Raw genomic sequence first — 14,258 nt, 5'->3', positions numbered from 1 at the left:
AAGCCTAGCACAGCACTTTAAAGACTGCCACCCAAACAAGGAAACAAAGTCACAGTGCTTTGCTCCCAACCCCCCCCGCCCATAAGCCCCTTTTTTCATGTACTCCAGATTTCTCTAGTGCTTGAAATCTTTGCTGAGGGAAGGTTAATCGCGTTTCGAAGGTTTACACAGGGCCCCGGTGACGTCTTTTTCAGGCTTCACTATGGCTGCTTAAAAATGTTATTGTTTGTGTTGCATTGGCTGATCGATCCCTCTCAATGTGCAATGGCCCATAGAAACCTATACACGTACAGTATGTGTTTTGACCCTCCGGTGACCTGTATTTTGTCACATGGGTGCCCGTTGGTCCAGGAGGATATACCTCGACGAGAGATCTCAAAACACTGCACCTCACTTACCTTGGTATGCTGCATATGTTATTAGTGAAAGAAACTGCAAATGGGTGAATCTCACCAAAGAACGTGTTCACATTTCACACCAACATCACTAGACGCGTTATATTTTGCATAATGAAAATTAAGCAAGAAAGTTAAGAACTGGATTATTTTTTATTTATTTTGCATTGTGACATTGAAATGCACCCCCCCCCACCCCCCAAAAAAATTCTCATTATTGTAATGCAAAAAATATTATGTATTAATATTAGTTGCGTTACTTTTCATTTATGCTCAATTGATCATTTTTATAATACAGTAAATGTCATTCTATCGCCATTGGGAAGTACAAAATAGCTCAAAACTGGGAGGAAATGTGTTAATTGTTGGAAAAAATAAATAAAATACTGGTTGTTAAAATAGGCTTCATTTTTCTTGTGCAAAATATAATTTCTAGTTGTACTACACTCCAACAAAACGACAGAAATTAGTTATTATATTTTGCATGAAGAAAATAAAGCCTTTTTGGGACTATTTTTATGACAATTTAACACATTCCCCCTCTCCAAATTCTCATTATTATAATGTGAAAAAATTATTCTAATATTGAAATGGATATATATTTATGCATCACAATTATACTGTATTTGTTGCATTGCTTTTCCTTCATGCTTATTGGTCGATATCATTCTATCACTATTGAGAAACAAAAAAACTGTGCTTAAGTATCATGAAAATAAAGACAATTAAATGCATTCCCCCTCTCTAAATTCTCATGCAAAAAATTATTATAACATTACGCTCAATTTTAGGAAAAATGTGATTAATTGTCTTGAAAATAATGCCCTAAAAATATTGGTTGTTAAAACAGGCTTCATTTTCCTCATGCAAAATATAATTTCTTATTTGTTCTTGGAGGTGGATGTTTTTTTGAGATTCGCCCAGATATTACTTTGATTACAGTATAATGCTTGACTAATGCCTGACAACAATATCCTTAAAAATTTTAGATTAAGAAGTCTAATTGTAAGAGAAAAAAAAGTTGTTTTTAAATCATAACACATATCTTTTTATCTTCTTTTATTGAGCCAACTTTTATTTTGTTGTCCTATTTAAATGTTTTGTTTGTTTTGTTTTTTTCTTTTAATATATTGGAAATATATATGGGAAATATTTAATGGTGTATTTATTGAGGGAGTGCTTACGCGGCTGGAGTCTCCGCAGAGTTACGGGGGGGGGCCAGTTTGGGGGTTGGGTGTCGAACGGATGCCCTCGACATCCTCTCTCTCTCTCACACACACACACACGCATACACACACACAAGCACAACCACAGAGTGGGCTGAAGTGTTCAATGACGTCACTTCCTCCTTGACCTTTGACTAGTTGTCTGTCGAGACGGTCCATCTCTCCAGCGAAGAGGCTCGTCGCATCTCATCTCGTTACGGGACGGAGAACCACACTGACTTTGTTATTCCAAAAAGAAGAGATAAAAAGCTGATCGTTTTCATCCAGAGCTGCTAAACTCTTAGCCATACACGTTTTTTCCCTGGAAGGATGTGTCCGGTGCTTTACAAATGGAGTCGAGAAGCAGATCATGGTATTTGTCCTTCATCATTTGCTTGAGTTCAATTGTCTTCGTGCCAGAGAGGGTCCCATTCCACTCAGATATAATATATATATATAAAAATATATGAGCCTCAGCCTTAACTGTACTCTTGTTTTTTTTCCGATTCGACTTGAGACGTCTGTCAAAAGGCCTTCGTCGTGCGTAGAGAAGCATACTAACTAACTCCCTGTGCGGCATTTCGGTTCTCTTTTAAACCACTAACTGTCGCGAGACGCTTGGAGATTCGGAGACGAGGCCGCTGTCTGTATTTCAAACGGTCATGTTGTCGTTTTCCAGGAGGACAGAGGCATCGAGCGCCGGACGAAGTTGCACCCAAATCGCCGACCGATTTGAGTCGATTCCTAAAAATGTTTACAAAACGGTTTACTGCAACGCAAAGCTCCAGCATTCCAAAAACGGACTGTGAACCATCCGATGCAAACGTACGGCGAGTCTGTCCATCCTCCGTTTCCGTCGCTCACGTCGGCCGTCTCTTGGTACCAGAGGACGGCGGCGGTGCGGCGGCTTCCATCGCGCGCTCGTCCATGCTTAACGAAAGAGCCAAAGTTGAGCCATTGCGATCTCCGTGGCTCTGTCCTCCCATCTCTCTCTCTCTCCGTGTTCGCAAAGAGTCTCTCTAATGTACCAAGGGATGCTTCTTTTCCTTTGAAATGTCTTTCTTTGTTTAATAATACTCTCTTTGTAGATCAATGGCCTTTTAGTGTTGCTTTGCTTCAGTTTGGAGTGTATCTTTCACTAATACTTGCAATAAAAAGCTTTGCTTTTGAAACACAGACCTGGCGTTTATTGGCTCTGTTCGTTTTGTCCGTTGCACTGCCGATTGAATCACGGCATTGATTTTGTGTCATGGTTTGGATGTAATGTATGTGGATGTACCACCTCTTCTACATCTACAGAATGGGCCAAAAGAAACAGTTAACAAGCATTTCTTGATGTCCACTATTAATATTAGACTTAAAGGACATTTTTGCATTTGTTTCTTAATGTTATTGAGTGTAAAATGTCTCCACTCTTGGCTGTCTGGTCAAAGAATGGCCGTGTTCAGATTAGAGGACTAGCTCACTGCATACTGCATAGTACACACTACATTCTACTTTTCTTTTTTGCGCAAACTGCAACAAAAGTTAACAAAAAAAAAAAATGTCGCCCAGTTTTTTAAATTAATTATTTTCTTCATATTCTATCCAATTTTGTGTTCTGACATTTTATCTTTCGGCTGCATCAAATAATGAATGGATAATGATACATTAAATGAAAACTGTAAGGTCAGGGTCAAGGGCATTGCACAGTGGAATACAGAGAATTTAGTAAATCAGTGCATATAATAACCAGTGTTCTCTTACTATTATTTATTTGACATCTTTTAAATATATATATATATATATATATATATATATATATATATATATATATATATATATATACTGAATTTATTTTAATTCGTTTCTTTCATAAAATTTTTGTAATTTTGTTTTTGTCATTTTTTTTAATTGCATATTTCTATTCAGCTTTGTTTTTATTTTAATTTTAGTCATTTTAGCACTTTAACTTGTTTTGAGTTTGTTGCCTATGCAACTTGTTCTGAGATTGTTTTTTTTTCTAATTAGAAACAATCACATTTTCTTGTAATATTTAAATTTTATTGCAGCTCTATTTGTAGTATATAAATGTTTATATTTTTAGTAATTTTAGCACTACATCTTATTGTATTTGAGTTAGTTGACAAGCCGCTATTTCAAATTTTTTTCTTTGTTTTCAAATTGTAATCTAATATTTCTAATTTATTAAAGATTGAGATGAAATGATGCATGCAGTAAATCACACAAGATAATAGTCTGAACTTCAGCAGCAGATATTAAAATGCTGTTGCAGTTATAGATGATGAGAGATAGAAATGGCTTATTCATTCAGTTCATTAATTTAAGTTTTTATTTTAGTAATTTTATCACTTCAACTTATTGAGTTAATGCCAACGCAACATTTCTAACAATTTACTCAAAGCCTTTCTATATAATGCATTATGAAAGTATTTAAAATGCATGGATTTTGTCTTGTAATGCACCTTATAATAAGGTATGCAATGTATAATATGATCTCATGAATAACTGCAACTCTTTTCATTAACACATTTATAAAGTACAATGCATTAAAACATGACAAACAACCAGTTTCAGATGCAAATAGTTAATGCATTTTAACTTTGGTTACAATAATGAAAACACATGATGTTTTCATTGCATAAAGGCATTGTAAGTGTTACTCGATTTGCATTTAGGTTTTCCAATATTTTATTTGATTTCAGCTTTATTTAATAGTTTAAGTTGACAAGACCACACAAATCAAACTATTATGAAATATGAGATGCTGTATAAATCACTCAGTAATAGTCTGAACTTTAGCAGCCGATATTAAAGTCCTGTCACTGATGGATAAAGTGACCCAGAGACTTCATTTTTTGCCAGTGTCCCTTTAAGGCCTGTAATGTGTGCTGTGATGAATCGTGATACTCTCGTCTCATCTCATCTCACCTGACCTCAGCGCATCACGAAAGCCACATCAGGCTGAACTTGGGTGATTTCTGTATCCGATTCTATACCGATAATTGGCTGAATGCAAACTTTGCTCTTTCGTCTCTGGAAGAATATCAAAGCAGATTAACGCTCCTCCGGGACTCTGACATTTTATGCTCTTCTTGTTGGCAATAAGCTATTGTGCGCTGAGAAAAGAGCGTGAATGTACGACAGCTTTCCATCTGAAGAACATAAAGTGTATAGTAGTGACACGGCGGATACAGGACCAGAACAAGAGATGAGATGAAAGCCGATTATTAAAGAGCAGGAATGAGGGTATGTTAGAGAACACAGATCTAAAATCACGTCTTGCCCATTTGTGAACATGCCGAATGTTGACTTCGTAATTATGGAATACAAAAGAGCTCATTATGCTAATGTCATGCTGATGGAGTTTAGACTGATTACTGTCCAGAAGAACTCACACACTTGTCATCTGTAATGAAATAGCAAGGTTAAAAGACTTGTGGCATGAAGTCTAGTCCGCATTACAGGTTATTGTGGTCAAAACTGGCAACTTTTTTTATGCTTTTCTAATTTTTCAAAAATAAATTGTAATCTAATAGTTATTTTATATTTCAGATTTATGAAATCCGAGATGAAATTATATATAAATACATAATGTTTTTGTTTTAGTAATTTTATCACTTCCATTTATGAGTTAGATGCCAAAGGAGCATTTCTAACATTTCACTCAAAGCCTTTATATAATGCATTATGAAAGTAATGCTTTTCTAATTTTTCTAAAATATTTTTATTTAGCCTTATTTTTGAATTAATAAATGTGTGAATTTATATATGTCTAATTGACAAAGTGATCAGTCACTGTTGAGCTGTTTAAGGGTGGATATTATTTTTTATTTCTGTTTAGTTTTCATTTATTCTGGAATAAAATTAATTGTATTAATGTGGTCAAAACTGGAAACTTAGTCTAATTGACATAAAGTGACCAGTCATTGTTATACGAGACATTTAGGGGCGGATTAATCTAAAATGTGGGCCAAAATTGGGGCAGAAAATTAAGAAATTGTTATAAGTGTAGATGATGTGTAGTGTCCTTGATCATGATGGCTTCTTCCCAAATAAATTAAAGACCTATCAATTGGAGCAGATTATAAAAAAGAAAAAGAAACCTCACAAAATTACTCAATTAGTCAAATGTCAATTTATTGATATGGGACAATGAAACATTAGTTGTTTAGTGGCTGTCATATTAAAGTCAGAATGTCACAACTGACCAATCAGAATCAAGTATTTCAGAAAGGACTGCATTAACTAATCCTCCTGGGGCCTGTTCCATGAAGCCGGTTTAGCTGGTTAGCCAGGTAAGTTTCAGTTTAGTTTGCACCAATCCTGGGTTTTAGGTTCCATGAAAGTGGCTTGGCTTTTAGCTGCGTTCGTTGCCATAGTAACTTGGACTCCACGGCTAACCTGCTCCGGGGAAGATTATGATCTGGGTTAGAGATCTCAAACTAAAATTGGACCAATCAGATGTGAGCAAAGTGACGCATGTCTGACACAAAAAAAGTCACTCCCCCAGTTTGTCTTGCTCCAAATTAAAGGTCACTAGTACTAAAAAATGTCTGGCTTTAATGATAGGATAATTACTTAGAGTTATTTGATATGATTTATATTATTATTAATCCATTACACACAAGCATTTTTAGTTTAACAGTTATTACAAATAATTTCTTTTAAATGAATGTTAATACAAATCGTATGTAATATAAATAAGCTGTATAATCAATAGATAACGCTTTAAAAATGACTACATGACCTTACATTTGAGTCTCTGTTGCTGTATATTTCCAACTATATAAACTTAGCAAGTTTCACTTGAACAATTGAACAATTTTTTTCATTGTAAATGAAAAATGTACAGTGAAAAAATTCATTTAAATTCATTCTTCAATCCTTTAACCTTTAGCAAAACCTTTAACCAAGGCTCGTGATTGGCTGTTCTCCAGTGATGTCACACATTCATGTGCACGTGCTCCACAAACCCAGCATCAAAGCCTGAGTTGAAAGAGAAAGTTGATGATCAGCATCATGGTACCAACAAAGCCAAGGTTTTGTCAACTCGAAACTAATCCTGTAACTCTGAATTTGTTCATCTACCATCATGGTACAGGCCCCAGATGATGCTAGGCTAACTTGGTTAAATAAATATGCATAAATATCTTTCCAGGAAGTCTAATACCATACCAAAAGTTTATAATATATTGATCAATAAAGGGAAAAAAATGTGTGCTGAAAGCTTCAAGCGCCTGGCAGTCCATCAGCTCTCGTCAGTGTCACAGTAATGCAGTAAAACTGTCCTGAGATCAGCTCACAGAGGCTCTTCATACGGCTCTCTCAGTCTCTCCCTTCTGTTATATCCATGCCTGTGTTTCCTGCAGTGGACAAAACGGCAAATTTAGGAGAAAATAGACTAGAATAAACCAAGAAACCAATCCATTTTCTTGTGCAAAAAAATCAAGTTGTGTTAAATGTGTAGTTTAATTCACGATTCGATAATGATTCACGAACCATCATTTCAGATTGGGATTGCGAATCATTCAGTTCATGAAATTATTAGCAAACCCGCTTCAAAGTCCTAATCTGATTTGTGATACGTGATCCGATTGGAGGGTTTCAGAACAGTGAATCATTTTGAGACGCAATGTTTTATCTGATTCAGAGTTTCGAAAAGCTCCATTTCACTCATCCCTATGGGATTTTTAAATCATTACAAGCTTTTTTGTTCTTTTTTTAAATATATGTAGTGAATGACTTGAACTGAATGATCCAGATCACAAGTGTGAATCAATCAGAGTGGTTCGAGCGTAAATGACTCACTCAGTTGAATCGTTTGTCTATTTCTGCGCTTTTCGCGTCTTCAGTCATGTTTACATGTTTACATGGCTTAACTTGTTAGTTGTTGTTTTTTTTTTACATTAACTGAAATAAGTGAAAAAAGTATGATGTTTAGATAACATTAACACACATTTAGGAAGATATTCAGGTGCGGTAACCAGTGATGAAAACATTGTGCATCATGATTGAGTTTGTGACTTAATTCACTATATTGCAGTTTGAGCTGCAGTTCAATGGGAAATCATTCAGAGCTTCCAGTCATCTCACATTGTATCTCTGAAGTGAATGTTCAGTTTATCAGCATATATTGTAGTAGTCTATATACATTGATAGTCAAAGAGCAAATGGGAGAAGCAGATGAACAAAACAGCAGAACAACAAAGTTAAAGAGGGTAAACTTTATCATTCATCTGAACTGTGCTCGTATGTTTTAAACATTTGGATTTGTTGCCCAGGTTATTTTTGCAGTTCCAATAAAGCATTTACAGTGGAAACACAACATCAATTTAAATAAAATATTAAAAGTTATCCGTGTTTCCGGTATTCGCCAACACTTCTCATTTTCATTTAGTTTAACATGATGCACTAAAATAACTAAAGTAATAGTTAGCTAAAACAAAAAGACCTCCATTACTTGAAATAAAACAATTAAATATGAAAAAATTCTCATTTTCATTTTTCTTTATTAATGTTAGTTAATAAAATACAACTGTTCATGTTAGCTCAAGTTCATTAACTAACATTAATAGAATCAACATTAAGATTAATAAATGTTTTAGAAGTATTTTTCCTTGTTAGTTTAACAAATGTAGTTAACTAATGTTAACAAATGTAACCTGATTGTAAAGTGTTACCAAATTAATAAAAACTATATAGACATATAAAAAGGGAAAACAATTAAAATGACAAAACAAATCCAAAAATTCAAATTTAAAATGAAAAAATAAAAATATGAATAAAGATGGGGACTTGTTTAAACGCACCTCCACAGTATAAAGGCCAGACATGCAGCTACGAGCGTCAGTATCAGCAGCAGACACACAACGACAGCAGTCGTGCTCCCGTTTGTGCTTTCACATGCCTCTGAAACACACACAGTCATCATACTGTCATCAACATCTCAGCTCGTTCATGCTCTAAGCCTCATGAAAAGTAATGTTCCTGTCCTTCATGTACCTGCGGTGTATGTGGCTGAACTGTGTCCCAGTTTATTGCTCACCACGCAGGTGAAGTGTCCGCAGAAGGTGCCAGAGACGTACAAAGACGTCCCATCTGCCGAAACACGACCCACTTTCTCCGTCACGACCACGTTCTCATGCAGCCAAGTGAAACTGGGTTCAGTTCCCCACGCCTCCATACAGTGAAGAACCGAGTGAGACACATTCACCATCACCGCCACGTGATGTACCGCCACTGACACACACACAAAGCTCAATTACTCAGTAGCCCCTCACTGCAGAACAAAGATCCAGGGGGTAGAGATGGGTGGGTTTAGGGATCAGGGGGTGGAGACGGGTAGGTTTAGGTATATGTAAGGTGGGAGGAGTTGGATCTGGATCTTGTGTTCTGCAGTGAGGACCACCTCCAATTACTGGAGAAATGCACAAGGACACAATGAAGACAGAAATGGGTCACTGCTATTATGGAGTGTATTTTTCTCACCATACTGAATTTTACTGTAATACTCTCTCACTCTGTCTGTCTCTCTCTCTCTCTCTAATTAATTGACTTGCTTTATTTAAGAAATGACAGTTATATGAATTTGTTGGTTACATCTTTTTGCATAATAGGTCCTCTTTAACTATACGTTAGATGTGAATCACTCAACCATTCTAGGGTTAACAATGGTATAAAAAACCAAAATAGCACACCTGAGTGTTTAAATGGAGTAGATATAGATGAGTTTGTTTCTTCATCAGATTTGTAGAAATGTAGCATTCCTTCACTTGCTGAGCAATGGATCCTCTGCAGTGAATGGGTGCCGTCAGAATGAGAGTCCAAACAACTGATAAAAACATCACAATAATCCACAAGTAATCCACACCAATCCAGTTCAGCAATTAATGTCTTGAGAAGACAAAATCTTAAACAAATCCATCATTAAGATGTTTAACTTCAATCAGGCTTCTGGTCAAGATATGAGTCCATAATCCATAATAACGTTTACTCCAGTGGAAAAGTCCATATCCTGTTGTCGCTCACATCAATATCCACCAACAAATTTGTTTAGAGCTATTTTGAACTGTTTTGACTCATAAATGGTGCTTGATCTGTGTAGATTTCTCTCCTGATTCAGACAACATTACATTTTCACTGGAGGAAGCGTTATTATGGACTCATATTTTAGCTGGAAGCAATGGTTTTAAGGTAAAACATCTTAACAATGGATTTGTGCAACTTTTTGCTTCATAAATTATTGATGGACTGGAGTGGTGTGGATTATTGTGATGTTTTTATCAGTTGTTTGGACTCTCATTCTGACGGCACCCATTCACTGCAGAGCATCTATTGCTGAGATACTGATGCAATGCTACATTTCTCCAAATCTGAAGAAGAAGAAACAAACTCATCTACATCTTGGAAGGCCTGAGGGTGGGTCAGTGTTCAGGAAATGTTCATTTTTGGGTGAACCATTCCTTTAAGTGCAGAAATTTTTTAGCAGAACGTTTGAGGAATATCAGTACAGCGCATGTGAAATGAATTCAAGGCTTTAGCTGATCTTACGATACTCTTGAACGGTTCGCTGTGCAGATTGTCTCTGTCCTGACTGGTCTGTAACCGTGACCGTGTAGACGCCGGCGTCTGCTGCTTGATAATTTCTGATCTTCAGTGTGGCTCCCTGTTGTTCCAGTGATATTCTCCCATCTGAGACTTTACGAGGAAACTCAGCCAACGTTGAACTTGTCCCAGATGTCATTGCAACGTGGTCCCATGTCACTTTAACAACATGTTCACCATCCAGCAGCTCGATTTGTGCCTGTAGGATCAGATCCTGACCTTTGCTTACATACAGCGACTGCTGGCTTGTGAAGCGGACGGACAAACACTGGCCGCTCCAGAGCCCTGCCGTAAAAAAATAAAGACACCAACATTAAAAAAATGTTACACATTTATAAATAACTATTCAAATAATATAGCTCATTAATCTAATTGTAGACTGTTAATGGTTGCCGAGATTTTTTTTTTTTTTTAAGTATTATTATTATGTATAAAGCTGTACTGTATAATTATTTTTATTATTATTATGACTTTGTTTTTTTTTTTTTTTGTGGAAACTGATATTTTTTCTGGATTGTTTAATGAATAGAAAGTTCAAAATAACAAATATTGTATTATTTAAATAATGTAATTAATTAATCTAATGTAACAGGCTCTATCTAGACTGCCAATAATTGTACATTTAAAAATAAATAAATATAGTTATTTATAAATTTAATATAATTAATAGTAACAATAATTTATATTTTTGTGGAAACAGTGATTAAATGCATTTATTTGAAGTAGAAAAAAAATACCAATGTTTAATAAAAAGTAAACGTTTAATTAAACAATATAGTTAATTAAACTGTAGACTGTTTATTCTTGCCAAGAAATGTAAATGTTAAAAAAAAAAAAAAGAATAATTTGACTGCTAATCTAAATATCAGAGGCATTAGGCCTATGCAAATTTGTCATTTGCTGTGCAAGAATAATTTCTATTATGATAAGTTTTGAATAAAGCTGTGCTGCTTAATATTTTTGTGGAAACAGTGATACATATCTCTGGATTCTTTGATGAACAGAATGTTCAAAAACAGCATTTAACTAAGAAATAATACAAAAAATACACTTTGGCTGCAGAATACTGCAAGTGGCCAATCAGAATCAAGTATTCCAGAGAGCCATGAAATACATTCCACATAATCATACAAAGACACGCAGAATAACTCACAGCAGATGTGCAGAAGCAGGACAGTCCTGACCAATCGCTGTAGCCGTGGTTCCATGTCACCTAGAAAAAACAGCTGCAAGACTGATGCTCTTCATGCATTACATGCGACCAAAGTTCAGACACATTCCCTTTATGAGTGAGATTACTGGATGCTTTTCATAACTCACCTCGAAATAAATTCCCGAAAGAGATGCTTGTATCCAAAACTCCTGTCCTATAAAAGCACTAGAGCGAAGCGCCCTCAGTAAACATGCTTTAGTGTCTCTGCAGGACTGGTGTTTTCTGTGAACTTGTGTGCTCAGTTCACCAAATTAAAGGTCTTTAGGCGTCACCGTGTTTGCAAACTGAGCCGTTTCCTTTTTCCCTTTCCTGTGGAGTAAAGCCACTATTCTCTGTTCAAACAAGCAGATCTTCCATACACACTCAAGACCCGTTCAGACTCTTTTAGTCTCTGAATGAACTTAAACACAAATGCAAACAGCAGAAACACCAACAGCAGATTAATAAGAACAAAGGAGGTAGACAGCAAATCAATTCTTTACAATAAACACAACAAAACAATAATCTCAACAAGAATGACCAAATCGGACCGAACAGAAAAACTGCAGAGAAACGACTGAAAAAGTTGACCTCGTGAAAATAGTAAACATTTTCCATTTAAACCTGGAGCTGAAAACTGTGTGAGAGCTGCTTATATCAAGAGCCACAACATGTGTGAACAATTTTCAAGTAAAGCAACAGTAAACACAAATCTCAGCCGGTATGACAGTTTTTCATGTGATGCACTTCTAATAACAGTTAAAAGAAGGGGGGGGGGGGCAATCACAGTGATCTAATATGAGTAAAATAACCACTAAATTATCAAAATAAAATGTTTACAGGTACATCAACATGTAAATAAATAAAATCTTCAATGTAGACTTAGTAGGGAGGACTATGGTGATTTCTGTACATCTTCAGGAAAATTGGCCTGAAATAAAAAGGTTATGTGAAAAAGACTTTAAACAAACAGACTAGGGCTATATAGCTAAAAAGATTATCTTGAATATATTTTTCAGCCTTTCAGTGTTATTTGATTAAATTAATTTGATATTTGATTATTCAATATTTATTTTCATTTATGCAAATACATTTGCAGAAAGAAAATGTAATGAATTAAAAAAGCTACACGGGGAACATTTGTGCATGATTACACATGGGGCACTAAAAGAGTTTCAAAATGATTCACTCTATTATCATTTGTGCTGGAGTCTACAATCTTCCTGAGAAAAGGAAGAATCGTGAAACTAATCTAAATGCATACTCGCAGCAAAATAAAAAGCGCATTTAAATGATTAGAATATTCATGCATCAATAGTGAATACACAATCCTGCCCTAAAACAGATCTTTAATGAGTCAGTAGAAGAGAGTAGAGGTCTTACCCTGCAACAAGTGCTATTCCTGTTACAACTCCAACTGCAATCAGTCCCATACAGACTGTAATTAGTATTTTAACTCAGTGGCTCTCAAACTTGTCCTGGGTACCCCAACTACTCTCATTTAACACACCTGACTGAGTCTGCGAGACTTGAACTGAGTGTGTCCTATGAGGGACAATGTGCAGTGGTTGGGGGTCCCCAGGTTTGGGAACCGCTGTTTTAACTTACATGAAGGGTTGGCATGTGAGTTGCCACTAGGCATAAACTGACTGACAACTGATTGGTAACTATTTCTTTTATGTTTTTACCACTTATAATGAAAAATGCATGTACAATAATTGTAATACAATTTTTTAAATGTGATTTGGAGTAGTTTTAAGAGGTAAAACATTTACTAACAAACTTAAAAGCATGAAAACAGCTTATTTATTTCCTGTTGCGCTCCTAATTAAAAGTTTTTTTTTTATGTAATAGGTAAAATTAATTTTTATTCAAAAGTAAATGCAACATAATATTTAAATAGCATTTTATTTACATTAATATACTTTCTGTACGGATATAATTTCCATATATATATATATATATTTGTTACAGATTTATGTTTTGTGGACAAGACTGATAATAAATTAAAGATCTTTTTGTAAATCAATCGGGGGTTAAACAGCGATCATGTTTATTTCTATATTATTTTATTTTATAATTAGTTTCTAAAAAAACGGTAATTGTTTTAATGTAAGTTCAAAAGCCGTAAGTCTGATGCATTTTAATATTTAAACAGCATTTAAACATGGTTTACTTTGATGTATTTTCGGTATTGCTACAATTTCCAAATTTTATTTGAACAATTTTAATAGATTTGTTTGTGGACAAAATGATAAAAAAATAAAAGAAACAGAGATTAGACTTATCTTAACATTAGATATGTATTAGTTATATATTAGTTAACTAGCAATGAAAATAATTCTAAAGCATTTATTAATCTTAGTTCATTTCAACATTTACTAATTAATTATTAAAGTCGAAAGTTGTATCTGTTAATAATATTTAATGGACCAGTGATGACTTTAAATAACAATGAACAGTTGTATTTATAGTATTAAACATTAATGAAGATGAATAAATACTGTAACAAATTCATTTCAGTTAGTTCAATTTAATTAACTATTGTGACATTATTGTAAAGTGTTACCAATTTTTTTATTTTGATATTTTTGCATCGTTTATTTTTTTTTAATTAGGGCTCCTAAAAAGTATAGACTGTAGTTATTTATACAATATGTAAATTTATAAGTGATTTTTGAAAATACTTTTTAATATTTAAATAAAAAAATTTCCCCATTGTTTATTTATATTTTATGTACTGACATAATTCCCATATAGCCAGCAAAAGAATAGAAACAGAGCTTAGACTCGACTTTAAAATAATGTCACATATCAGCTTGCCCAAGCCAGTTTTTATAGTTGAACTAGTATTTGATC

The 14,258-nt window shown here is 34.6% G+C and overlaps 1 protein-coding gene across 2 annotated transcripts; it reads right to left on the bottom strand.

Annotated features, from left to right (window-relative positions):
- Positions 1-5,723: 5,723 nt before the first annotated feature.
- Positions 5,724-11,680, bottom strand: LOC306877873 (uncharacterized protein). 2 transcript variants are annotated; one of them, XM_079429885.1, is made up of 6 exons: positions 11,528-11,680; positions 11,361-11,420; positions 10,154-10,492; positions 8,606-8,842; positions 8,413-8,512; positions 5,724-6,966 (listed from the first exon to the last, which is right to left on the bottom strand). In XM_079429885.1, the coding sequence occupies exons 2-6, from the start codon at positions 11,413-11,415 to the stop codon at positions 6,903-6,905; spliced, it is 795 nt and encodes a 264-aa protein (XP_079286011.1). In that variant the 5' UTR covers positions 11,416-11,420; positions 11,528-11,680; the 3' UTR covers positions 5,724-6,902. The 2 variants fall into 2 exon arrangements, with proteins under 2 accessions (XP_079286011.1, XP_079286012.1); XM_079429886.1 differs by having other exon boundaries at positions 11,361-11,433; positions 11,528-11,641.
- Between the last annotated feature and the right edge of the window lie 2,578 nt (positions 11,681-14,258).

This window comes from Barbus barbus (genome assembly GCF_936440315.1).
Source record: "Barbus barbus genome assembly, chromosome: 12".
In the NCBI taxonomy this organism is placed as follows: domain Eukaryota; kingdom Metazoa; phylum Chordata; class Actinopteri; order Cypriniformes; family Cyprinidae; genus Barbus; species Barbus barbus.
This window is presented reverse-complemented; position numbering and strand designations above follow the sequence as displayed.